Raw genomic sequence first — 27,844 nt, forward strand, 5'->3', positions numbered from 1 at the left:
ACTGCATCCCTTGATGTTCAAGTTCTGCAGAAAAAAACCCAGTGTTTCTGGAATGGAAATTGCTGGGAAACTCCCATCAGCTCCAGCAGATTTGCTTCCTGCCCCAGAGGGCTTACAGAGTCTTAGTGAATATCTATGTGAAATAAAGATAGATCATCTCTTTTCGCAGATTCTCAGTAATAGTTTAAGACTTGGCAAGGGTAAGATTTTGTCTGCTTGGCTCCCGGTGGTGTTAGTGAGGAACTATCATCCCTGTTTACAGCTGGGGGAAAAATGAGGCAAAGCGGTACAATACCTTGGGTGAGGCATGAGCAGGATTATGCACAGGGATATGTTGCGTGCTCTGCTTTCTGCAGGACACGAAACCATCTCTCTACATGTGCTTCCTGTAAGACCCTGCAGATCCTTCTGGAGAACCTGGAATTGTCTTCTCATGGGTTTATTTTGGCCTCTAACACTGTTGCTCAAGAAGCACAAGTTTGTAAACTGGTCATCAGCAGTGCGAATTCAGTGAAGTCTCTCTGCTTTTTCTGCTGAATAGCCGCAGACTGACCAATGAGTATCCCACTTCCCAAGAAGAAGAATGCAAACATTGCCAAAATTAACGGATAGATCTAGTCATCCAGTGTGGGTTTATAGCCATAAGCCATAGAAGGAGAGGGCTATGAAATTTCTAGGACAAGAGCTTCAGGGTTAAGTGGGCTTTACATTTACTTTGCTAAGTCTGGAAACCGAGATCCAGGCCTGAGAGGCAGCGAGTGTCACCCGAAGATTAGTTCCCATGTTTGCAAATAAAAGGGTTTGTGACGACAGCTCTGTTGCTGGGATTACACACTTGTTTTCTGCATGGCAGTGGATTTTACACTGGCAGAAGAGTTGTTGGTGTAATTGAAACCAGCTTTCTGAGCACAACCAACCGTACCTGGAAAATGATCTGTAACTGTCCACTGGGATTTTGCCAGCAACTCTATTCTGAATAGAATGCTTATTTTCTTCACCCTTGACAGCTGTATTGAAAGGCTGCTAAGCGGAGGGTAGGACTACTGAAGAATTCCTTGTTTTTCTGCTGATGGTTTACTGAGGAAACCTTAACCTCTGGGTGTTCACTTTGAGCTGTCTGTTTAGTATGCATACACCTAAAACTGCTTTGCAGGTGCTGATTGCTGTTTTCTGCAGCAAATCAGGATCAAACTGTCTCTGTAATGCTGCCTTCCCTCTCTTGTCCCGCATATGGTCCACGAACAAGGAGAAGGGATCAGGCAGGATTGTCATGTGAAGGGTTCTCAGTGTGCCTTGATGCTTCTATAGGGAACCTTCTCTCTGTGTCAATGGCCATAGGGTTTGGGGCCCTTCTGCATTGCTGGTACATACTGTCCCTACTGCAGAAATTGCCCGACGTACACACTCCATACCTCCATCCCTAAGCCCGGACAGCCTCATGAATCCTGTCTCCAGTGCTATTTTCTTCCCTGTCACCTCTTTACTCCAGAAAAAAAAAAAAAAAAAAAAAAAAAAGCAGAACACCAAAGGAGAAAACCTTCTTTAGATTATCGTATTTATTATCTTTGGGAACAGCGCAAAGAAACAATATTTGATGACATTATTAAATCTACAGGACTTGCTTGGCAATACTACCTGCCATTAACTACGCTGCAGTCAGGATGTGATCCCCTGCATCTAATTCCACTATAAATTCATTCCTTCCAGCTATCTAAGAGCACTAAGAAACAGGATATTAAAAGATTTAGGTCCTGATCCAATAAGGGTGTTAAACAAGTCCTCCAATTTAGGTGTAACACCAGTGCTGTTGTCTCCCTGCATGCTAAAGTACATTGCTGGATCAGGGGGGCAGTTTCAGAAAGTCTGAGGGCCCTTTAGAAAGTTCCTGGCATTGACGGTGCCCCCGCCTGCTTGCCGACCCAAGCAGAGGGGGCCAAGATGAGCTGCTTGCAGTGCACGTCCCTAATCACCTTGGTAAACGACCGTGTGTTTTCCAGGTTGCGACAGCGAGCACTGGGGCCCCCACTGCAGCAACCGCTGCCAGTGTCAGAACGAGGCGCTCTGCAACCCCATCACGGGCGCCTGTGTCTGCGCGGACGGGTTCCGAGGATGGCGATGTGAAGAGCTCTGTGACCCTGGGAGCTACGGCAAGGGCTGCCAGTTTGAATGCCAGTGTCACAACGGAGCTACCTGCGACCATAAAACAGGAGAATGTCACTGTGCTCCTGGATACACAGGGGTATTGTAAGTCTGATGACAGGTGTATTTTACTCTGCATCATTTAACAGCCTTGCTTTCACCGCTCTTAATGCAATGAGTAACTGGCAAAATTGACCCAACCTGTGTATCATACGCTTTCCTTTGTAGGAATCAGGTAACAGAATTTCAGGCGGACTACATAAAGGAAATACCTTTTTTTGCTGATAATTATACCTGTCTGCGTAATAAAATAAAATTTAGTGCCAGAGTGAACTTAAAAATCCATTATGTTTTCCAGCTTATAGAACAACTGTACCTGTTCCTAATTTCAGTGTGTGAATACAATACAAATTACAGCTGAGTTTTTATAAGCAATTGGCCGTTCTACTCATTAGCAGTCCAGTCCAGTATCAAATGGGACTTACCATCCCCAATTTATTTGACTTTAAATCTGAGGAAGCATTACAGTTAACTGTATCAGCTTACTATCTAGGGGGTAAATTCTAAGCATAGTGAGCAGGAATTTAGCGGTGTGACTCTTATTAACTTTAACGAGAATCATATAGCTAAATCCCCATCCACCACACTGAAAGTTTACCAGTAGGATTCACAAAATCTGCGTATTAATTTTAGGACAGCAAGCAATAGTTCCTTGTTTAGAATTGCCCACAGTGTAATATCAGTTCTCATTAGAGATCTTTCAGTAGTTTCAGAAGTAATTATGTTTTTCAAAATTATTTAAGGGGAAAAGAGAATTTAGTCACTGAATTTCCTGTTACAGGTGACTTAATACTCTGATACTTTTGCAGTCTAATATTATTTGTCGACCTGCATGACGGTGAAGGTATAAAATAAAGACAATATTGACCTTCATAAATAAGCAATATGCATTTTGAATATTTTATTTAGTACCTGATTTCCTCATAGACTTGTGACTTCAGTCCTGGAAGCACTCACTGCTAAAGACTCTGCTTACTACTAGGAGTGGCCCCTTTGACATTAGCATGTCAGTTCTCAGCAGTAAGTACTTGCAGGGCCAACCCCTGGTATGTTGTATGAACGTCCTCACTAGAGGATAGTCAGTTAGGGGAAAAACCTACTGTAGCTTCAGAACCCAGGATTAGAGAAAGAAGCCATGCTGAAAAGCATCAATGTGCAAATGTAGGAGGCACTGATTTTTGCAGGGACTAGCCTTACATTGGCCCCCCATGAATACTGAGAGAGACCCAGCGAGCTTAAATAGCCTTTAGATGATGCTGAGTTCTTGCCAGTCCTGTATACACTGCAAATGTTAACATTTAGTAGTGACTGGAGAAATTTCAAGCATTTTAATCCCATCCTTCTATTCTACTTGTAGCTTCTCTTATTTCCATGTCACATAATTCCCATTGAGGGCTTCATCCTGCAACTCCTACTTTCCTGGGCTGTTCTAATGGATATGAGTTGTCCTGTTGAGATCTGTGGAATTTGGTATGTGCATAAAGAGTGCACACGTGCATCAGCCTTACAGGCTGGATCCATGGCACATCAATAACCCCAGCAGAAATAAAAGAAATCTTAGCTAATTGGTAAAGCCAGCTGAGGCTTACTGAGGTTTCACAATTTACATAAGGACTCCCATGATGACCTGTGTTGTGGATTTTCCTCATTTACTGTTTCCTCTAAGTTCTTTTAAATGATCTCTTTGTTTTTTGTTTCTTCTCTCTCCGCAAAGTTGTGAAGAGCGCTGTCCCCCAGGCAGTCACGGAGCTCAGTGTGAATTGCGCTGCCCTTGCCAGAACGGGGGAGTCTGCCACCACATCACTGGAGAGTGCTCCTGTCCTCCTGGATGGATGGTGTGTAGTTGGTTCGTACTTATCCCTCATTTAGAGGTTGGAATAGGCAGTTAGTGGTTCACAGTCTCAGCAAACGCCTTCCCCTGTGTGCGTGTGATGTGTATCTGCTGTTTCTTGTCGCGAGGCTCCAACAATTCCGAAACTGGGACCACCTTTGTTATGTGGGCACAGCACTTACGCAGACAGGCTGCCAGTCTATGACTGGTAGCTACCATCATAGATTCAAACAAACAACAGCAAACCAGACGGTGACTACTCCTTACACAAAAAAATTGTGTCTGAATTACAGTTCCTTGGAATATTCCCTGCGCCCTTAGACACTGCCCTCACACAGGACAGAAAGCTCAAAGCTCAGCTCAACATTGGCAAAAGCACTGCCCTGTTTTCCCCCAGCAGACAGGGAGAGGGAGAAGCCAGAGAGAATTCAGTGGCTCAGGCAGTTGTTAAAGTAGGACTATGCACAGGAGACAGAGCCCGGTTCCGTGTCCTGTCCTTACTCAGGCATAATTTCCATTGATTGCAATAGATTTGCTTGCATCAGGGGTCGCACTGGAGAGAGCAAATTGCCCTAACCTTTAATCCTTTGTGTCAAGAAAGCAAGGCCAAACATTTTAAAAGTCCTCAACTTTATCAATAATGTAATAATTAACTCTCTCGAGGTTTGCCAAGTCTCGCAGGCCTACATACCATTTAGCTGTACTAAATTTCCTGGCGTTTTTCCTATATCTGACAGTTAGTCTCTTGGCAATCTTGCTGGATTTTAATGCACACGAGTACTGTGACTTTTTGTTTTGATGATGTGGAAGACCCTGAAGATCGTCATAAAACTGTGGCTTCTGATGTAGACCTTATACCTGTCGAAGCACTGAGAGAGATGTTCATGTTCCTTTAGATTAATACAGCAAATGCTACCTCTGTCTGATCACCCAGCTGCTTTTAGCTAAAAAGTACCAGCCACAAGGTTCTGGTGCCTCTCAGGCAACAACATGGGAGAAGAGCATTGCTGCCCATCACTTCTGGTGGAAGCTGTGTACGGAAAATCTCCCTCTGACTGGAGAGTTCAAGTCTCTCTAACTTGGCCAGTCATGGCAAAGGTGGCGATGACGACATTCCATTTCAAATGACAAAGCAGGCAAAACTTTTCAGAAACTTCAATAAGGATATGGCACCTTAGTCTCAACTGGCATTCAACAGAGACAAAAGAAAAAGTTCTTTCCTAAAGAGTACTGGAGCTAAAGCATAAAGGAAGCAATTCAAATATTTTGAGGTCTTATCCATCTATTCTGGCGCTCCCCCTAAGAAGTGATCGATAAAGTGACTAACATACAAATATTACTTTTAGGGTATTTTTTTTCACCTCCCCTTATCTTCTGCATGCTAATATTTTTCAGGATCTGAGTTGTTTTGCTGTACTCTTCCCTACCTGTATTTTATCAGGAGTTTTCTTTTTTTGCAAAGTTAAAAAATTGAGATATAAGAAAATCAGAATTGAGCAGGAAGTTTTTAGAAGTCTTTTAGGATGCAGCGTAGACCCTAAAGAAGAACCACAGCACTGAGGCTGCACAGCAGCCGTGGTCATGTATTCTGGCCCGCTTCTGCCCAGTTCCTTACAGCTTGGAGTTTCTTCTCTGCATTTTTAGTGGCCCAGAGAGACTTCCCTGAAAACTGTGTTGTTGGCTGCTCTGTCCCCAGAGAAACCCTAGAGTTAACAATTTATGTTTGAAACAAGCATAACTGAAAATTGAAGAGAGAGATCAAGTATTCTGGGGAAAGAAACTGAAATTATAAGTAAAAGCACTCAGCTTGTAAATGTTGAGATTTTAAGTTTAAAGGGTCTCTCCAGGGTTTTAATGAAAAGCTGGTAATTCAGTACGCAGAGAGAGAAAAAAAAATTCTTTCATGCTATATTTTTAACTCTTGGTGGTTGGAATGTTTCGGGAAGTGAGACATGAGTGGGCTGTAAACAAGCAAGCGAGATGGGATCGCTAGACAGCATTCATTTTATTTCACACCATGGATAGTCTTTCTTTGACATCAGGAATTTTACTTGCTGATTTTGAGGCTTGAGACTGCACGTATGTATTGAATATACCATCATGTTGGAAGGAGAGAATTCTCTCTGGATTTATACAAGTGCAAATCCACTTGGATTTTATTGCTGCTGGATGAGCTGCAACTTTTATCCTTTCCGAGGGTAGGCTTATTAACAGCAGCTCAGCTCCCTTAGGGGATTGCCTGCCTGTGGGATATGCAAGGGGAAGCAATAAGTTGAATAGGAGGAAATTCGAGGGTTCTTAGGTTCTTCCTTGGATCTGCCGTCTCCAAAGCCTGGTTCTTTTATTACCTGTAATATTTCTTTCCTCCTGCTTCCTTCCACCCAGTGCAGACTCTCCCAGAAGCACATCAAGTTATACAAACTGTGTCCTGTGAGATTTTGCTGTCCCATGGGTTTTTCACCAAGAGGGTGATGGCTAACAGGATATTGTTCCACTCGTCAACAAAATGTGGCTTCCAGCCTACTACAGCGTTGGGCTTTGGTGTCTTTGCGGCTGTGGGAGTTAGTGGGTGGCTGCTTTGGGGCCTCGTTAACAATTTACAGGTTTAATTCTATACATCTTTCTCATTCGCAGTATTAAATTCTCCAAGCACTCTGAGGAAGTAGAGAGAGAAGTTAAATTTATCATTTACAATGCTTCTCAGAAACACTTTTGAAGGACTAGATCTCTGTGCTGAGGAAAGCAGCAATCTTTCCTTACATGACAGAACATTTGTCACTGGCAACACGCCCTGTTTGGTCCCAGATCCCACTCTCAAGGCTCTGCATCATGGTGCCTTGTTAACACAACACATTCTGCTAATCACTTTTTTCTTGTTGCCTCTGGGCTTTATGAAGCAACTATAATTTGTATTTTTGTCTATTTTTCTTTCTGTTGTGGATTTTAAACATGGGGACGTGTGAGAAAATCGAGCAGAAAATGATCTTTTCTATACTACAAAGTGGTAATAATGTATCAAACAATGTCAAAAGCAGAAGCTGATGAGATCAGGGCCTTAAAAAGGTGCTGATGGGGTGAACTTTACTGATTAGATATATAAGCAGCAGCAAACGTTGGTCTGACATTTGATCCTCCAGAGAGGGATGTTTTGGATTCCCTTAGTACATATTAGTGCAAAAAGTATGCCTAAAGATTCTCCTGGCTCCAGGGGGATGCATACAGAGTATTGCTTTCTCATCATTTGTTGATAGAAATCCTGTTCCTTTTGAGACGTGAAGAGAGAAAGTATTTATTATCAAGATAAATGGATGCTTACATTTTCAGATATATAGTGCTGTGTATTACTCAAGTCCAGAGACACCAGTTTTTTTAACGCCGTGATCTGAAAGTTCTTGAACTGAGGCCAACCTGCCTATTTGACAGCCAAGGAGCCACCTATCACTGGTCGGGAAAGGCTTGAAGTGTCTGGTTTATAATTACACTGAAGAGCAGCCTCTCCACTTTGGGGCTGTTGGGATTGCTAAACTTCCCAAACTGTTGATCGAGAACCCCAAGGAGTGAACGCAGCCATTATGTTCCTGCTCTATGTTTTGTATAAGCTGTGTCTAATACGTGCCTTGCTCAAAACTCAGAGCCCCTGGGGCTTGCTTAGGGGAATAAGACTTCTGAGAGATTAAAACAAATTAATAATAGGGACAGAACAACACTGTTTCTATCAAACACTGTGCATTGTGCGTGGCACTGGCAGCAGCACCACTTGCTGCAGTTGCCAAACGTTTTCCATTATAGGACCCCATCTTCAGATTGCAGCACTGCCAAACTTGTTCTGGCTGAAGTTACTCAGCTGGATGACGGCCTCAGTTTTTATGTTTGCTCGCATAAAAAAAAAAACATTCATACAACTTCTAAGGAAGTCTGGGGAAATCCTTGTAAGGCCTTGATACTTGGCAGGGGACATTATGTGATACCTGGGGGAAAACCACCTGAATTTGGCATATAAGCTCTCCAAAGGCACAACCCATGGTAAGCCTTCTCCACCTTGGGGCTGAACAGCTGGAACAAGGCTTGCCCAGCAATTGCTTTTCCTCATGAGCAGTGCCAGGGTGAACACCCAAGCGTGACAGTCTGTCTTTTCTTCACGTCCAGGGATGGTTAAGCAGGAAGGGGAAAGAGGAAACAACTCAGAGATGGGGACTTGGGTCCAGATGAAGGAGAGGACTAAAAGGGAGTCTGCAGCAAGGATTTAGGGTAGACTGGGATGAAGAGGCAGGAGAGCAAAAGGCTGGGAGCATAAAATCGGGGAAGGAGGTAGCCGCCAAGATGTGGAGTTGAGGCAGGTCAGGGACTGAGATATGGCTCCAAGGTTGGGGATAAGGAGCTGGGAGGATGTCGGATGGTGCATCCAGCCAGTGTTCAGGGATTAGGCAGTTATTCCACTGCAAAATCACTTCTTCTGGCCAAAAGGCTGCTGCACTGCTGATGTGGAGAGTCAAATTGCTTCTCTGTCATCACTGGTGGCTTTCTGCATCTATCCCCATCTCTTGTTCCCATCCTGCCTCCTCCATGACTTAGGCAAAGCACTGGCAGATGCTATTCTCTGCTGCTGGAAAAGATGAGTGCAGAGGCTGGATGAGAGTAGAGGGAATGAAGTAGGTAGGATCTGAAGAGTAGTAGAGGACTTTTCCAGCAGCTATATTTGGTCATCTTCATGGTTGGATGAAGTGGGGCTGTCTGAACGGGGGAGATCATCATAGACTATCACAACTGGCAGACTTCATCTTCCCAGTGCAGTCTTTCCAACGATCCCTCTCTTCCCAAACGTTCACTTTGCGACACTTACCCAGGGTAGGTCCAACAAGTTCTCAGACATTTGACAAAAAAACCCACCAGCAGATATGCAGCTTTGTAGCCTTTTCTGGTTGCCTTTAACCACTCCCAAGCCTTCCTGCACCTACTCAAGGGGCAGTGAATATCCTGCCACCCCAGCAGCAGGGGCTGGATCCCCTTTACAGGGGAGATCCAAAGAAAAGAATTATCAGTGACTGTACAGTGGTGAGAAAAATCCCTTCTGGAGATAGGGTAGACAGGCATTTACTCTGATAGCAGAATGTTGAGACTGTCTTTAGCCCATCTGAAACAGAAAAAATATTGCTGCTACACTTACATCTAGTTTTAGCAAGAAGGACAATAAAAATCCAAGCTGCATACAGAAATTTATTGCATTATGATTGTTGGCTGAAATATTGCTCTTTCTACAACCTTACCAGGGGCTGGTGTGTGCACAGCCGTGTCCTTCTGGGACATTTGGAATTAACTGCAGCCAGGACTGTCCATGCCACAACGGAGGACACTGTGATCCCGTGACAGGAAAATGCATCTGTACAGCTGGCTATATAGGAGACAGGTAAAAATCAAAACCCCAAAGCCTTTAGTTTTAACCACAGATTGGCAATATTTCTGTCCCTTCTAGGACATTCTTACTCTCTGAAAAATGGTCTCGTGTTTCTGTTGCTCCAATTAGGTTCATCCTTCTGAAGCAGTTCAAGCATTATAAATGTGGCAATGTTGTTACTTTTTATTGGCAATGCTCTCCATTTACAGGATTTTTTTAATGTAACTTTTAAAATTTAATGGATTAAATTTAATTTAGATATTTACAGTGATAAATTTAATAGAGAGCGTTACATGTTTACAAGATATGTAAATGAACTGTATTTATACAAATTAATATCCTCAAGAGTAAGCGACGCAGCAGTTTAATGTTTCCTTCAGCCCCTCTGTGCTGCTGCAGCACTGATCCATCTCAGACACTGCCAAAAGGTGATAAATCCCCAAAATCTATGAACGAGAGCCTTCATCCATAAATCAATCAGCGAAGATGATAATATTGTTTAACAAAGGTGTCATGGATTCAGCAAAATGACTACACAGCGAAGTCAAGGTGGGACTGTATCACACGTCGGCTTAGCCCTCCAGCTCATCCTGCCAGCAGGGCTGATGGTGGTGGGAAGCTGCAGCTAAACAACCTTTCATGTGCGGTTTTCACTAGGGGTTGGGCTGTGTCACTAGGGTTTCCAGAGACCATGGGCACAGCTCACTAGTGTACACTATGCTAAAGCCCTGTCTCTGTATCTTCCCTTTTTTATTAGCTAGAACGAGCTGATATCAGTGTCCTGACATATGCTACAATCATACTTCTGTGCAGGAAAGCTCGGTGGAATTTCTCATTTCTTGCCTTATTGTATAATCAGTGGATCTTTACAGCACACAAACAGACCAACCCTCAGCACCACGCTGGCGTTCAGAAGGCTATGCCTTCCCGTACACGTGGAAGTTCCTTGTTTCCATTGTATCGACAGCGGTTGTTGGAGGGGGCTCTGGAGGTTATGTCAGGATTTGCATGTCATTGAATAGGGTGCAAACACTAATTATTTCGCATTAATTTAGTGGAGAAGACATTGGGGTGTCTCTCTTCCCCCATTCTTCGTCTGGAGACAGTGATTTCAGCCATAGGGTACCATATAACTACTGCTGCTAACCCAAGCTTGCTCTTTCTCTCCTTTTGGACACGATTTCACTAAAGGAAGCAACTGCGCAGCCTGGAGGCTTATACTTGTGACCACACTTCAATCCCGAGCTGTCCCCAGTGCTGGCCGTGCTCAGGAGGGCTGACAGAAACCCTCTGTCCCTAGGTCCCCTCATTTGGTTGTTGCAGACCTAGACTGATTTCTGGCTGTAGGTGAATCAACAGTGTAAGAGCTGTCAGGAGCTCCCAGCCAGCAGCCTGCAGCTGAGCCAGCTTCTCTGCTCAGCTGCCAATGTAGCCCCCAGCCGCGAGGGAGGACATGCAGCAGAAGAGCTGGCTCTGCTACAGACATGTGGCACAAGGGAAGAACAGCAATAGAGGTGCCGAACGGCAACGCTTCCCCACTCCAGCAATAAGAGTAGAGAAAGGACCGTTGGGGGTGAGGAAAGGAGATGGCGATTAGAAAGCAGAAGGCCTAGTTCTGCCTGCTGTCCAAAGCAGAGGGTTTTGGTGCTGATCACCCTTAGAGAGGGGCTGGAGAAAGTGGCTCGGGGAGAGAGGGGGCAGAGGAGGCACTACAGGGCAGAGCTGACAGGAGTTCACAAGAACTGTCCTTGAGCAGCGGGAATGTGGGCTCGTCAGGTCTGTACTTGGAGAGAAGTGAGAGATTTGAACTCCAGAGAGAGGTGTTCCTTGGGAAGACAGAAGCAGGGAGAGAGAAAATAAGGCATGATCAGTTGGAAAAGGTGGAAAAGAAGCCGAGGAAAGGCCACGTTGTGGACCTGCACTCAAGCAAAACCCTTAGGAAAGGCTCACCTGCCCCTTCCTGGAGCAGGGAAGTCAAAGACACTGACGGGAGAGGCAGAAGAGCAGCAATGCAGGCGTGTGGAATGATGAACGAGAACAGACAGGTAAACGGGCACTTTGGAAAGCTTTTCCAGCAGCAGGGAGAGACTGTATTAGCCTAGAAATTCCCACCTTTCAAACGGGTTGTCAGAAGGTTATAACATGTTTATCTATCAGCCTTTAATCAGCTTTCAATAAGGGAAGGGAAGCCTTAGGCCCATTATATTCAATTGGAGTTCTGCCTCTCGCTTGGGCCAGGACAGCAACGTTGCCTGTAACGGCTTGTCCCAAACAGGCACACACCCCCTTACCTTGCTGTTAGCTACAGTCAGCTAGTGGGAGGTTGCCCATTGATTTCAGTGAGGGCAGGAGCAGGCACGAGGTCTTTAAAAAGTCTAAATTGCTTTCCTTAGTTATGTGCTCATACAGCATGGACAATGGGGCAGATTAGTCAGCACCATTTTAGCTTAAAGTCTGTTTTACTTTCCGGATCTCATGCGACTGTTGCAGCGTTACAGTATAATTGCAAATAGAGCAGGAGAATGCTGCTGCACAACAAGATTGTGTTTTCTTTAAATTTTACAAGGCACTGAAAAAAATTTCTTAATAACAAATATTGTGAATAACAACAATAAAAATGTAAACACACTTTATCTACTATCATCTTTTTAAATTGTCAGTAAGTACTACATAATGCTACTGTTCATTGTCTTGTGCAGAAGATAATAACATACAGTTAGATAAATATCTGTGGAGATGAAATGGTCATAAAGGTCTATGTAAGTGTAATTGCCACACTTTGTTCCCTATCTGTTTTCCAGGCAGTGGCACTGCACTAAATACCTAGGAAATTGGCACACGCTATTAATACCCCCAGGAAGCTTTGTGCTCTGCTGAAATGACTGGATGTGTCACGTAAATGTGTATTTTGCAACTGGGAGAGGAGTAATAGCAGAAGCATAGTTACAACATGAGGATGGGGGTGTCTTAAGAATTCAGGGGCTGACAGGAAAAGTGAACATACTGGTTTAGCTTTGTTTTCCATATTGCCCAAAGATTGAACCTGAACAGAACAAGCACCATATTTGTTATAATGATGTGAGCAGACTTATTCTCTTGTTGTGTTTCTGTCTGTATCTTTTGTCGATGGAAAGGCAATCTCCAGGTTAGTGTGTTTTGGATGGCTTTTAATATGCGTCTGTGCTACATAAACGTGATCGCTGTTTCAAAACAAACAAACAGAAAAGCCTAAAAAACTTTACAGCATTATTCCATGGAAAAAAATTTATCTGGATAAAATGTAGGTGTATGTACTAAGCTCATCTGTTAAGCAGGCTGTCTTATGTTTAATATTTTGTGAAATTGCTTCCATTAATTCTACAGGTGACAGCCGTATTATCCTATCCCAACCCAAATAATTATAGTACATATTAAGTTCAGTGGATATTATAATACGAATCTCCCCAGATAGGCAGAAAGCAATGTAAATTAAACAAGAAACATAACTAGGGCTTAGCAGCTCATTTTGTAATTTAATTGAACAATGTATCTGGTTGTTAATGGTGCTACGGACACATTAGATTGATATGTTGCAAAGGAAAGATGTTTAAGTAGAAAGCTAATTCCTGCTGTGATTATTCTTATGTTCCACAGGAGTCATTATTAGTATTCTTTGTATAAAATTCATTAGCAGTAGCTGCTTGATCTCCAAATAAATAAGTTGGTTAAATTGTTAGTAGAAAAAGGCTAATTATGTAAATGGATTAGGTCGTCAATATTTCATTTCCAGATGCTTTTCTCCCTGCTAGGTAATGCTTCATCTTCTATAAATATAAAATGATATAGCGCACTATTGACTAAGTATTCATCTCGTTGAGTAGAGCGCTCTCCTGCTAACTAGTGGAGCTGGATACAGCGATGGAGACATAAGGCATCTTAATATGTTCTTCATTGCATTTCATTTGCTTTAAGTGTTTCGGTCCTAATGTTACCCATGCTTTGCTGGTTATTTCCTTTGCAGCTGAGCTGCCCTGAGAGCAGCAGGGCTGGCAGCCAGCACCGCCGGTGATTCTCTGGGCTCTTTCCCTTCCTGTTTGTCACAGGCTCCTCTCTCTTTGGGTCTCACACGAACTCCTGAACCTGGATTCTGTAACTAGTAACTGTTGATGCTTGCGGCAACTAAATCACTAGCTAGGCCTTTTGCTTTGTTCATTTATTTTTGGTAAAACGTGATAATCTGAAGCTGCAAAAGTAATGCTTGTCTTATATACTGGCTGTGTTCATTGCAGTTTTGCCTGGCTTGCATCACACATTAATCTTTTATTACTGATCATTATATTAACTCTCACCTGCCAGCTGTGAAATGACCTGCAGAAAGACATTTAACAATTGCCTCTATCCACTGAGTTTACAGTATACACTTTAATCAATGCTCAGGATTAAATTAATGCTGATAGGCAATTTCCAATATCTGGCATCCATGCGATAAGGGAATTGGGCTTTTCTGGGCTTCTTTCTTATTAACTGAAAAGGCCTATCTGTTTTTCACGGTGGATCATGTAAACTGTAGTACTGACTCATTGCAGAATTTTGAAATCACTGGATTATGTCAAGCACAGAATCCGTTGCTTTCTTTAGGACCTTAGTTGAGCTTTTCGAAGCAGGAAATACTATGAACACTTACACTGGTTGTGTAGGACAATGAAACACACTTTTTGGGCAGATTTCATAATGTATCCAGTAGGGAAATATTTTAAACAGTGCATGGAAGGTGCAATTCAAAACAATCTGTGCATAGTGTTTGCAGGTTCCATTTTTATGGGTATCAAATATTAAAAATGTTGGCAATTTTGGGGAAGATACTACACTAAGGAGCATGAAAGTGATTTGTCTTGAGATTTTATACAACTGAGCATCCCTGGAGTAAGAGATGAAAAGCAAATTTGGGCTTTAGTTACCCAGAACACACACAAAAGCCAAAGGAGTGTATTTTCTCCTAGTTGGTATAAAGCTGGTGCAATGACAGCATAGAGGGAAAGTAAAACTATACCTTGCTGGAGGACACTTTACTCGATATTGCTTAATAGACCACATTCCCTTTCAATCCTCATTATCACTAGAGGACCACACACTTTTAAAGAAGGTGCACAATCCTTCTGTAATAAAGAGAAAGCAAACTGGTGAGGGTTTTTTTTGTAAAGTGGCTTATTCTACAGCAATTTCTTACAGTTGATGAATGGAATTGTCAAGGTCCAGGAAACAAGAATGCACTTTGTTAACTAAGGTAATATTAACTAATGCAAATTTTGCAGGATATAATTGGACAGAGATTAATGCACCTTCAGTTAACAGCAATTTACATGCTCAAGATATCGCATCACTCCAATGATATCATTAGTTCGCAGTATATTACTTAAATAAATGAGCAATGATTTTGTACTTAATTCATTAACAAAAACATTTCTGTGTAAAAGTCATAAGCAGACGTGACTATGGCATCTGATTGGATCCTGTCTCACATGTTTCATTGCAGGTGTCAAGAAGAGTGTCCTATTGGGACATACGGCTTTCAGTGCACACAGAGATGTGACTGCCAAAATGGTGCAAAGTGTTATCATGTCAATGGAGCCTGTATGTGTGACCCTGGCTTTAAAGGGATTTACTGCCAAGACAGAATGTGCCCAGAAGGGTTCTATGGCCTCAAATGCAACAAGAGATGTCCTTGCAATGTCACCAACACTCTCAGGTATGTACGTGGTATTATATACTAGTGCAGTGACTGGTCAAATAAAGGCATTGGGGGAAAAAAATCAACTAACGACAGCTACTCCCTTTTTCTCTGTACTTTTCATTGAGAACAGCCAGTTCCTCTGGATTGCAGCCTTTGATTTACATGACCTCAGGTTTGGAACCATAAGCCTGAGTTCAGCCGGTTACTAAGCATATATCTGTACTACTAAAATCTGAAACAGTCTGACATATGGCCGTATCCTGTAACTGTGGTATTCTAGGCATAAGAACTACAATAGGATGCCCATATGCATGTATAATAACCCACTGAAGTTCAAAAAATATTGATATATTTACTTAAATCCATAATTTTGGCTCTCTTTATGACATGGGTTTTCTTGTTAGATCTATAGACAGCAAGGGGACTTTCAAAATGAAACCTAATTTGCTTCAGTTTATGTCTCGTGGCAAATTACCTTGTTGAAAACACTTGAGGCAGATGTATAAATAGACTGAAATCAATATCCCCAAGTCAGTGTATGGAACTGTAACGAAGTTGACATTGTCAAAATAGACATCTCTTCTCATGTGTGCCTATTTTTGCTCTTCATTCAGTATGTGTATGTGTGAAATATTCAGGAAAATAAATATCAGGGAAGTATACCTAAAATGAAATAAGCCTCACTAAAAAGGTCAGGTTTCAACGCTTTATTCCCTTATGCTTTTTTAGGATATGATTCTTGAGGTTCTCATTACTAAGAGCTAGAGCCACAGACAGACTTGAGCACCTAACATGAGAGAGGTGGAATTTACCTTCCCGTTGCAGGCTTGAATGAGTTTTCCGAACCCTGAAAAAAGACAAATTTAAGACTCTTCACTAATGTCCTATTTGTTACCTTTGGTAACTCCTTCCCTCGTTTACTGACGGCCAGAGTTGCCGTTTGAAGGTTCTTCACTCCCTCACATACAATAAAGGGGGCCTGGACAGCGAAAACGGGCTGGCATGAGCTATTCTGGTGGAGTAGAGTGCCCACATTTCCTTACCATGCCTGCACGGCGCTGAGTCCCTCAGCTCCCACTTGATTTCTGCCCTTTTCTGTCCATTGCTGTTAAGCATTCATAGCCAATTCAGGATTGTGTAGGCTTCAGAGAGAGGTGGGGATAATGGATGCCCAAGCAAATATGCCCTTGATACGGACATTCTTCAATTTTAAACCAGACAAGTAGGGACCTGACTGTCTTGCTGATGATGACAAACCTACCTTGCAATCTTACAGCCTGCTAAAATATAAACACTCTCCTCAATTATGTATGCAAGCGATACTGCCTAATTTGTGTGTGTGCACACACGCACGCTCACCGCACACACGAGCACTTCAGGCAAATCTGGTTGCGTGCTTGAGATAGACTCTATTTGTCTCAGTCCTGGAAATAAACAGGTGATCTTTCTTGTGAATTCAAGTTCAACTGTGAGTGGTGAGGCTTTGCTTAACTGAAAGTCAGAGCTCACAATGGATTATTTAAAAGCTTTGTAATTCTGATGATATGAGTCCTCTACAGAAAGATAGTTCTAGCTCTCTCGGGTTTGACAGCAAGGATCCAAAGTGCTTGACACCTCAAAGGTAGCTCTGTACAACAGGCTTCTATCACTTCTGATTATTTTGTGTATCATAATATCATTGCAAAAAATACCATCCCTAAAGCATGAGCTGAGCGTGATACACAAAAGGTTAATGTTGTGTCGTACTGAGGATAGGGGATGTCTCAAGAATTACTGCAGAGTGAGCTATGGTATAAATTCCTGCGTGTCACACTACTCTGCAGTACCTGCCAGCATGCACAGCTTAAACCTGCAGTAAATACAAGGTAAACTGCTCCTTGGTGAAAGCTGTTCTTCATGTGTGCTGGAGGGTAAGAATATGCTCGCGGACAGTAGCTGACACTTTACCCCACCTCCTAGCCTGCAGCAACCTGTTTGTGCGCCCGTTTTCCCATAAAGGTGTAAACAGAGTGGAAAGACTGCAGGCCACAGGCAAAGCTGAGCTTGGCTGCTGTTTCACAGCAAAGTGCTCGATTCATTAAGAGTCTTTTAAGTGAGGGAAGACTGTAGGTTTGAGGGTGCAAGAATTCCTCCTGGGTTACTCAAAGAGCTACCTGGGACACGCTCTGGGGGTTTGGCAAAAGATCTTTCCTGAAAGAACAGACTACCGCCATCCAGCTGTGAAGAAAGATGAGATCTCAAGTTTGAAAGAACTCAGAAAGGTGGAGGATTAATCCTCTCACAGCTCTTTTCTGGACATGTTGTCATTCTTACAGACCGTGTACCTGACCGGTGCCTGGTTGCTGTCTGATGGCTACATTTTATGCCTTCCCTCCCATCACTGCTCCGTGAGCTTTGCTTGCAGCATCCTCTGCTAAGATGGTATCTCCATTTCCTTAATAAATGAGTCTAGTCTCTCCACTGATAAAATCTTACTTTTTCCTACATCTTATCACTGCTGTTATGGAACAAAGAGATATCAGCAAGCTGTAGATCTGTAAATGTTCTTACATTCATCTATGGTATTTCAGCTTTCCACTTTTCAATGAGCTCCTCAGAGCTGTCAGTTTCTGAGCCAAGGAGTGCCAGAGTTGATGGAAAATGACCTTCTGCAAAGGCACTCCATATTCTGAACAAATCTTTTTACTGATTGTTTAACCAGTCCCATACAACACACTTCTCTTCCCACCCACCTCCTCCCATTCCTCCCCTGAGTTTTTGTCATTACTGGAACTGTGGTCTTCCAAAGTGATTCGTGTACTGACAGCCATCTATTTTCCCCAGAAGCAGTTTAAGCTGTTGGTTACTTGTTGCGATACCTAAGTGTGTAGGATAATTATATAAACACTTGAAAGAAGGTGAGGGAACTTGCTTATTTCTGTCAGTGATTTTGACTCATTTGATCTGGTTATTGGAGAGCTGGCTGGAACGGAAAGTTCTGGGTGCTTTGAGGAGCAGGTTGGGGAGGAACATTAAGAAATACACAATCAGCTTTTCTATTTTCATAGACCTATGTATTTTAATGTCTGAAGAGACCAGTGTGATTATCTAGTCTAACCTCCTGCACAGTAATGGCTGAAGAACATTGTCCAATAATTTCTGCATCAAAGCACGCTGAAAGGCACTTTGTACAGGACTTTTGAACAACCCCAGGATTAGGTAATTTAGAATGCATTGGTAACTCGGACTGTCCTTCCACAGGAAAGGATACATCTGTAAAAAATTCCCCTATCCAAAAAGCCCACGTTGACATATAGTCAGAAAGGCACAATCCTGGCTTGCTCTTCTGAAAAGCAGAGAGGGACGCGAAGAGCTGGCATAGTCTCAGCCACCCACCCTCCTTGAACACTGGTGTGGAGCCAGCACGTGCAGCCCTATGCCTTCAGTAGTGTCTTTTCCAGGTCAGAGACATATGAAGGGAAGGAAGACACAGTGAACTCTTAAGCCTTGACACTTTCCTACTGTGACAAATTCAAATGAAACGGACAGATGTCCAAAGGCTCTAATTACTGCCTCAACACTGAAAAGTTTGGAAGGACCAAATTCCATGGACCTTACGTGAAGTTTTGCCTGGACCTAAGACAATAACCTGCTTGAATAAGGCTGGCTTTGGAGACATGCTGGACTGAAGTAGTGGCCCTACAGCCTCATTGTGGCTACTTCTTTAAAAGAGGGCGTTTTGGCAACGGAGACTGAATGTAGTATGGACACCAAAAGAGAGAAAATACTGTTAAATAAGGATTAGGGCTGTTGTTAATTAAGATGAGATGAGTGGTGCTAGTGTATAAACAGAAAGTCAGGAAATTCACTGGGAAGAAGTTGTTTTGGCTGAAAGATGTGTGGAGAACAAATTCAGAATTTGGAACAGACTGTGCTGTCTAAAGCATTTCTTTTCCCAATTTGTCTCAAAAAAGTCAAATTACCTGGTTTCCTCAGATTTCCTCAAAATTAGATGCTTAAAAATTTTAAAGGTCAAAAATGCCTTGCTGTTTTTCAGTTCAGCTAGTAAATTTAAAAAAAATAAATCTTGTATTGCTATAAATGTGGCTCAAAAGCCAGGGACCATACAGTAGCTTCCAAACTGCAGCAAGAGCCATGGAACAATTTCCTTCTCGTGCCATGTTGTGCGCTGTGGACAGCTTCCAGTTTCCATCTCTGCTTGGCCTAGGGCCAGAGGAACACTTGGCTGCTTGCATTCACTCTAGGTTTTCTACATTATTCTTCCTGTTATGCAAGAGGTCTGAAGAAATAAAAGTGGTTAAGATTCAATGCAAAATACTAATGTATAACACTGCCAAACTCTTTCAAGAGTGTAAGGTTCCCTTCCTGCTCACAGCAAGTGGTTGGAAAGCAGATGTTAGTGGGTTTGCCTTCTGGGATCCTTTTGGAGGCCTCTCATTCTCTTGCCCATCCATTCAATGATCCTTCTCTAGAGGAATTGCTTGTGTTTCTCGATTTCAGCTTATTAGTGGCATAGAGAAGTGCCTTACATATGCTGTGCTGGCAAAATGTTACATGGACTCATGACCTTGAAAGATATGTTCAGAACAGGAAGGGAGGAATTATACAAGCAATTCACATTGCTAGCTCTATTTCCTATTCTTTGCCTTAACGCCTTTGCCATTAAGTGCCTGAAACTTTTCAACTTCAGTGCAGATAGCGTTTAGTTCCCTGGACAGTCTGGATGCATAGATGGTTGGATGGATGGCAGACGAATTTCCTGGCCATTGTTATATGTCTACGTGTAAAGTTTGAACAGAATGAAATTTTACAGGTTGCCAATATGAGAGAAACATTCGTAACTCACACACACATGCACACGTACACTATTTCTACACCATGTGCTGCAATATATGTACTGTGTAACTGATGACTTTAATTACTGGAATAGTTCATGCACACCAGAATAGAAAAACCAATTAATAATAAAACCTTAGTATTATTTAGTGATATCAGCTGCAGATCTTAAAAGGGTTTCTGAAGGAAGAAAGGCATCATTTTATAAATGGGAAAAATGAAGGCAGAAAGAGTAAGCTGCATGGCCAAGATTCACTGGCAGGCTTGGGAAGAGAACAGCTGCCTTCTGAATTTTGGTTAAGCATCTAAATCTCAGCCATCTTCAAGTGAACACTACGTCAGGGCACCTTAATTGTCAAACAAGTGGTTTTGATTCAGGGCATTGTATCCTTTGCATCTGAGATAAGCCTTGTGCCCCCTGGCCAAGCGCAGCCTGCAACCTTGTTTCAGACCTGGCTATGTAGGTTTGAGGTCCTTTTGCTTGTTACATACCATAACGCTATGAGGTGTGCGGACGTGTGGCTTGGCAGAAGCTTTGGAAAGGTTTATTCTGCTGCTGTCGAGGAGAAGTTTCCCTTCCGCTGCTCTACGGTCTCTTCACCAACTGTTGCTACTGGCCCAGAACTATCATTATGGGTACCGTAACTCGGGAACTCAGTGTGGAGGGTTTTTCCCAATCCTGCAATGCCAGCGCTATGTAAGGCAGCAAAAGAGAAGTATTTCAAACCACTGAACAGCTACAAGGAGAAAAACAAAATGCTGATATGCTCAGGCTGATAAGAAAGTTGTTCTTGCTTCAGTGGGAAGATTATATGGATGCAGGGAGCCGAACATCTGCATTGGACTTTTCCTAGCTCATAGCCTCATGAAAGAGTGGACAAGGCTTTAGCGGGGCAGAATATGGTCTCGACCTTCTCCTGGACCTTGTTTTGGGGTCCAAGCCCCCTGTCTCCTGCAGGCTTTTCTGCAAAGCCTGTTTGGTTTTTGTTTCTTATTTTAGTGCATGTTAGGATGATTTTTAGACCTTAATATATAACATGCATCCCATGCAAAAAAGCTGTCCATTTTGATGAAGGAGGCAACCTTGGACTAGAAATTCTTACTGAGTATAGTATTTTCAATTGAATTGTCATAGACTGATTCAAACTGCCATGATCATATATTACCTTTGAAAGATTTAATTTAGCCAACAGATGCAGTTCTCATGGAACCATGTGATACGTGCAGTAATAGTGAAAACAGCGAAACAAAAAATCCACTCGAAAATATTTCTTTAATGTCTTGCTTTCTGCTCCTATTAGGTAATGATTAATAGACGCAGAGGGGGAAAAGAACAGCTTTTATTATTTTCATCTGAATGTTAAGAGGTGTTTTGTGAACAACCATAATTTCAGGGACTGCTTTGTCAGAAGAATTTCATGGATGGTAGTTTGTTAGGCTGATGAATTGTTTTAATTAGTCAGTAAAACACTATTTATGATGAAACATATGACACTCACAAAATTTGATCATTCTTAGTCACAACAGTATATGACTAACCTCTCCTACTAGTAATTGCCAAAAACATGCTTGGAAATTACGTTTTATGAGGTTACCTTGAAAATTAACATATACGATATTAATTTTATAGGTGTAAAGAAATCCATTCAGTCATGTCTGCAATATTAAAGTCTAGCAATCAATAACTGTAAAGGAAAATAAATACTTTGTATGAGGCAAAAAAACGGGAGACAGGTCCATAGAGAGGTGCCACCTTGCAGAACTCTATTCTTTCTTGTTCTGAGAATATAAAGAAAATCTGATTTGTAGCAATATAATTTCTCATCTTTCTCACTGCGGGCCAGACAGCGCTATTATGGTACAGTCTTGTGGTGCAGAGGCCCTCAGAGCATACCGAGCTCTCAGGTGAAGCCTTACAGTCCCAGCTGGCCTCAGACAACATGGAGTCCTTTTCCAAACAACAAACTCCCCCTCCATCCCCTGCTCGCTCTTTTGACCACCTCATCTCCCCAAACTAGACATCCCCCTGTGCTCTCCCTTCCCACCCCCCAGAAACCTCGATCTCTTCAAACCAGGACTTAACACATCTCCAGCCTTCCCCTCCTTTCCTAGTCCCAGCCCAGCCTTAGCGTGGCTCTCCTGCTGTGGGAAGTTAGTGCCCTAAGAAAACCTGGGAGCTGCTCTTTCTGTTATCAGAAAAGAGAATGCTGAATAAAGATAGCCTGTTTCAGAGCAGGAGGACTCAAGGGGTAAGTCTTCCACCTACCAGATGCAGAAGGACCAGGCATTGCCCGGTATTTTGGTCTTGATTCTCCTTTCTAGTTTTCTCTCTGGGTGCTGTCACAACAGTGTGGGATTGCCTGAATAGAAATGAAAGCCAGAGGATTGATGTTGGGCAGCAATGCTCATTATTCATCGTAAAGGAACTTGACTCATTTCCCTGCACAGCTGAGATTTAGTCCCAGAGCTCCTGTTGACTCCTGCCCCAAATAAATCCCGAGGTTTTCTGTTCACTGTGACTGAATATTCCCCGCAAAACTTTTTCCAAGGAGATTTTTCCCTTCCAAAGCACTTTCCTTTCTACCTCTCCATGCTGAAAAGATTTGCTGGGGTCTTGTGTTGTGGTTAATGTCAGTAACCCAAGTCACATTGATTTGAGAATGGAAAAGCATGACCTCTAAAGGTGTAAAATGACCAGTGCTGTGGCAGTGCCCAGATGTTTGGAAGTGGCACGCCAGGCAGGTGTTGAGCACCATATTCCCTGCTCACTTCCTAAGTTATAAAGCTGCTTCTGTTCACCATCCTTAGCAGTTTTCAGGTTTGTTCTGTTCTCAGCGTGAGTCTTGCTGGCATCGCGTGTGAAACATTCTACTGCTGGTTATGGGCTGTGTTTTTCTTTCATGTCCACATCTCCTTAATGGCTGTCTGTCTTCTTTAGTTGCCATCCATTGTCTGGAGAATGTAGCTGCAAAGCTGGCTGGGCTGGACTCTACTGCAATGAAACCTGTCCCCCTGGCTACTACGGCGAAGGCTGCCAGCTGCCCTGCCCGTGCCAGAACGGAGCAGATTGTGACAGCGTTACAGGGAAGTGTACCTGCGCTCCGGGATACATGGTAAGTGAGAGCTGAGAGTAACGGGGCGTTTCATAAGGTGCCTGCAAAAAGTTAAGGAGGATTTTCACCTGATTTTAAATCGTATTTGCATAAAAGTGGCCAAATGCAGGCAATTTTCCCCCCCTCTATTATGAGTCCCCATAATTCTCCTCTGAGCGGTGTCAACTTATTACTCCTGGTTATTTACTTAGCATCAGTATTGTAAGTTTATTACTGTTATAAGGATAAAGACATGGTTTTCCATCGTGTATTCTAAGTCAAGACATAACAAAAAAGATGTCAGATTATTGTCTGCCTGGAAGAGCAGAAAAAGAATTCTCATGGCCTTTCAGCATGTTCCTTGTCAGTCACACTGTGATTTTAATAGACGAAGATCTTTTAAAATGTTATAAATGATAGAGCAATTTATGTCTTTTCTGAGCATATATGGCAGGTGTCTTTTACCTGAGCGTCAGAAAAAGCTTCAGACATTCTGGGGTAAACAAGCATTACATTTTATGGATGAGGTGTAAAATGGCTGAAGAAATCAGCCAAGATGAAAAAACAAAAATTCAGAATTAACGATTGCCTGGCTGCAGCAGAAAGTATTAGGACGTGGATCCAGGTCCAGTCCTGCTACAGCTGGACACAGTGGAGCTCTTGATAGTGAGTTCCCTGGTCATTCAGATACGCAGCACCTCTTTATGTCAGGAGCACACCATGGAAGAGATCTGCAGGCTATGTTTAAGAAACAATACTTCCTAAAGAAAAAAAATAATCTTTTCAAGAGGCAATTCCACTACAACTTCATTAGCAGCTGTCTTTCTGTAATTTGTGTCCTTAATTTTACACGATCTGTCCCCACAGGCCTATCTATATGATTTCTATACAGTTATAGTAATTATTAGTTATAATTACTAAGTTTACTAGAAATCAAGCTTCAGATTCAAAGACATTATCAATATTTTTAGAACTTCCACTAGCAAGTGGAAGCCAACTAAAATGTGCAGCCTCCTAAATGAGTTTTACCCTCTATTGTTTTAAGTTGCAACTTCAAAAGGAGATGAATAAATATCTTCAAATACTAGGGAGCATGAGATGTGACCTTTGGCCATGTTGTACCTCTTTTGACTTGCATTTATGAAACGTGGTGGACATCCTACCAGCTGGCTTTAGAAACAACGGGAGGGGAATGGCACGTTGGATCTGGACAGCAGAGCAGCCATGTCCTACCATCAGCACCCACTGAGGTGTTTAGGGTTTTCTAGAAAAAAATGTGGTATTCCGCAGGGTTATATGCTGCTGTCCTCTATAGGGGAAGGCTGCACAGCTGTGTGAGAGGATCCGCAGTGTGGGAGTCCTGTATGCGATCAGTGGGATGCTAAAGCCTTTTTAGCCTCCCTCCCTTTCAAATCCACACCTGAGCTTGTGATCAGCAACTGTCATCTCCAGAACTGTGGAACTGGAATTACGGCTTAGGGACACTTTTGTTCCCTGTTTTATGTCAACAGCTGAACCTGAAAGTTGGAGCTTCCATCTAATTTCCAGGGGTTCTCTCAATGCTGGGGATAAACAGATTTATTTAGGTTTGAGGGGTAGGGCTGTTGAAAGCATCCGTGCAAGACACTAGTACTTAGAGATGTAAAAAAATAAGAAAGGGGTTTTGGAGTTTGATTCTCCACTCACACCAACAGAAAACAAGAATTTATCTTCCCTATGCAGTGGTGATACACAAGTGTTAATATAAAGTGGAGGAAAGAATGAAGGGAGCAGCATGTTAGTAACAAATGCAAAATAAAAGGATACCGAGATCCTCTTTCTTATCAGGAACGCTGTTGAGTTTACAGCACAAAAATATTTTGGGACCCTTTACTGCATGCAATTTTAAGAAAGCATGGTTTGTCCCTTATATATTGCTCCAAGACAGTATTATTGCAGGCATGAAGCCTGGGAAGTTCCTATTGCATTGCTTCAAAATAATATTTAATCTCATAATAAAGAGCTTTCTTGCATTGACATTTAAACAGCTTGGTTATTGAGGATAGCTCTATAATCACTGAAGCATATTTAGGCATTAGTATCATTGCTCTCTCATAATATACTATAATCTCTGGCAATTAGTCCATGAGGGGAAGTAAAGCCTTGAAATTGCTAATTTATTGCCTCTGAAGCATATTTGTCATTCGTATGCATGCCAGATGACTTGAGTTGCAATGGTTGTTTCAAATGCTAGAGAACACAGGCTGTAAAGAAAACTTGACAGGAACCTTTACTGCCTACCCCGAGTCGGCGGCGTCCTGCCGAGCTGCGCTGGCCGTACGCTCCATCGTCTGGGCAGGGAGGAGGTGTCAGCGCTGCCGCCCGCCGCAGCCGGCGGGTCACGTGAAAGATGCTGTGGGGCCAGAACCCTCGCAAGGCTTGAAGTGGCTTATCTCAACGACACACTCAAGACCACACTTTGCCTTCAAATATGCACGCCTGCCTCTTGCTGAGGCAACGGGGAGCTCTGCCTGCGGGTAGAATCCTGCCCTTGAATTCAGCTCGCTTGCAAGCGCGTGGCGCGACTGTTCATGAAGGCAGGATGTCTCTTTTGGCAGCGCTGACAAAAGAGCGATGCTAATACAGAACTGGGCAGAGCTAATTATTTAGAAAAGCCATAAATGAATCCCTCTTGCTTTTTCTGGCATGGGGCTTGGCTGGCGCAGCTACAGGGTCAGGAATTTTGCCATATGATTGGAAAGAATGAAAGTGGGAGCGACATCTTACATTTCACAGAAATGTTTGATCTTCACGTGATCTTATATAGCAGAGCAGGCTGAAGGGTTTCTAAATAAGGGAGGAAGGAAGAGAATATGATGGGAGATGGGATATAACTGCAAAATGTAACTGCAAAGGCAGAGAGGTTGGATCCATAAGACTTTTGGGTCACTGGATGCCTAGAAAACATAGTGACCAAGAAATGACAGTCTTTTCCTGACAAAGCACTCCTTCAGTCCTCTTCTTTTGCACAGATGGCTTGTTTTTTAACTGTGCCCTGCCTCAGCTGTGTCAGGGCAGCTGGGCTGGGTTTCAGAATGAATCATCTGCAATCGCAGCCAAAACAGGGACATTTTGTTGGGATGCAGAACAAGCCATTAAAAACACAAAGCATCTGGTCACCTTTATTAAATGTATTGAGTGGAAAGGCAGCCATCCCATAGGTTGACACGTACATGAGCAGAGCACTTAATTTTTGTAAGTTAAGCAGATTAAAGTTTTAAAATAAAAGTGTACATTGTAGCCCAGAAAATAATACGTTATTTATTAGCTGTGACGTTTCCAAAAATTCAAATGCCAAAGCTAAATATTGGTGAGCTTGCAGTTTTGGATAGAATTTCAAAGCAGTTTATGTCTTCTTTTTTTGATGAATATCTTGGGTCAGACTCAACAATCAGATTTGCGCATACCTAGCTCTAAAAAACAAATTACACTGTTGTAAAGATGTTATTGGGTACCGGTACAGGTTATTTCTGTGAGATTCTGACTGTGCTCACACTGGGGGATTGCACTATTTTAACCGGACTGGTGTCTAAACCACAGTGCAGACACTGTGTGTAGGTTTGCCTGAAGAGGTAGCTGAGAAAACGGAGAGATCCACAATTATACCCAAAACAGCCCAGTTCTTGGAGGCGGCGCACAGGACAATAAAAATCGGATAATAGGAGTGGAGGAGATACAACAAAATGTTCTTCCCCAAAATCACAGAGCATGGCTAGAGCCGCTCCCCATATGCTCCAGCAGTACAGTCCAAACTACAGGCCTGCTGGAAACCCTGCGCTTATTGCCTCTCATTTATGAAGGGAGGATAAAGGTTGTATCAATTTAATTAAGATGATTGCAGGGAATCATCATTATAAGCACGACAACAGGGCACTTCCCCAAAACTGGTATTTTTAACATGTTGGAGGATTGCCTTTTAGTACTGAGGTGATGAATTGCCAGTGATGCTTTCCTGAAGAATGGTTTTGAAAAGCCATTCTGCTGCCATCTCATTTGTGGCAAGAAGGAATCTGATAGGGAGTACACAAAGATTAGCCTTAAAAAGTATGCAGGGAGATTCTTGACTGGTAGAAATTGGATCCTTACTCCCGCATGCAAATATTCGCTCCATCCGATAAATTACTTGGATGCAATTATGGGGGTGGTGAGAGGGGTTGTACCTCCCCCTCCTTCCAAATTCTGCTTTAAGATGCTCTCTTACAAGCCTGCTGAAGTCAGTTGTGCGGTAGGGACTCAAAAGAAAGCAGGATTTGCCCTGTCCTCTCTTTTTTTGTTGTTTTTGGTTCATTGAATTTTATTCCTGTAATTCAATAAATGTGACGAAGAAGGCCAGAGGATATGAATTAAATATGACAGGAGACCACAGGAATCCTGACCTTCTGCCTCACAAGAAAATCTTGAAACCAACCCCCTGCACGTACCTATCAGCGTTCTAGCTACTGAAATCATTATAAATGCTATTGAAATACAACTAAGTTCACCTTCCCCATCGCACAGCTAATTGCAACTTTCCTGAAAACAGTAGCTATCCAGAGACCCCATCCTGTGATATGCCTTTGTTTTTTTATGGATGCTTTGTTTTCTTCCTTTGAAAAATGGATTTAACTTCAAATGTTTTCACTCTGTCTATTGTGGCAAGGAGATAGGTAGTTAAAACATTTCTCAGCCCAAGACACTCTGAGAAAACTTTAACACTCATCTATGGAATGTGTGGTCAGCTTTTACTTCAGCGGGCACTTAGGTCT

General features: G+C 42.7%; 1 protein-coding gene across 3 annotated transcripts in view; it reads left to right on the forward strand.

The window, feature by feature from the left end:
* MEGF11 (multiple EGF like domains 11) overlaps positions 1–27,844 on the forward strand; it is a 207,708-nt gene that overhangs the window by 105,480 nt on the left and 74,384 nt on the right. For all 3 annotated transcript variants that reach the window (XM_086471922.1, XM_086471923.1, XM_086471924.1), the window contains 5 exons: positions 1,998–2,244; positions 3,914–4,034; positions 9,298–9,434; positions 14,935–15,147; positions 22,907–23,081. In XM_086471922.1, the coding sequence (XP_086328048.1) occupies positions 1,998–2,244; positions 3,914–4,034; positions 9,298–9,434; positions 14,935–15,147; positions 22,907–23,081 (893 nt within the window). The remainder of the gene's footprint in view (positions 1–1,997; positions 2,245–3,913; positions 4,035–9,297; positions 9,435–14,934; positions 15,148–22,906; positions 23,082–27,844) is intronic.

Source organism: Leptosomus discolor, chromosome 11, assembly GCF_034619465.1.
Source record: "Leptosomus discolor isolate bLepDis1 chromosome 11, bLepDis1.hap2, whole genome shotgun sequence".
NCBI classification, from domain to species: Eukaryota; Metazoa; Chordata; class Aves; order Leptosomiformes; family Leptosomidae; genus Leptosomus; species Leptosomus discolor.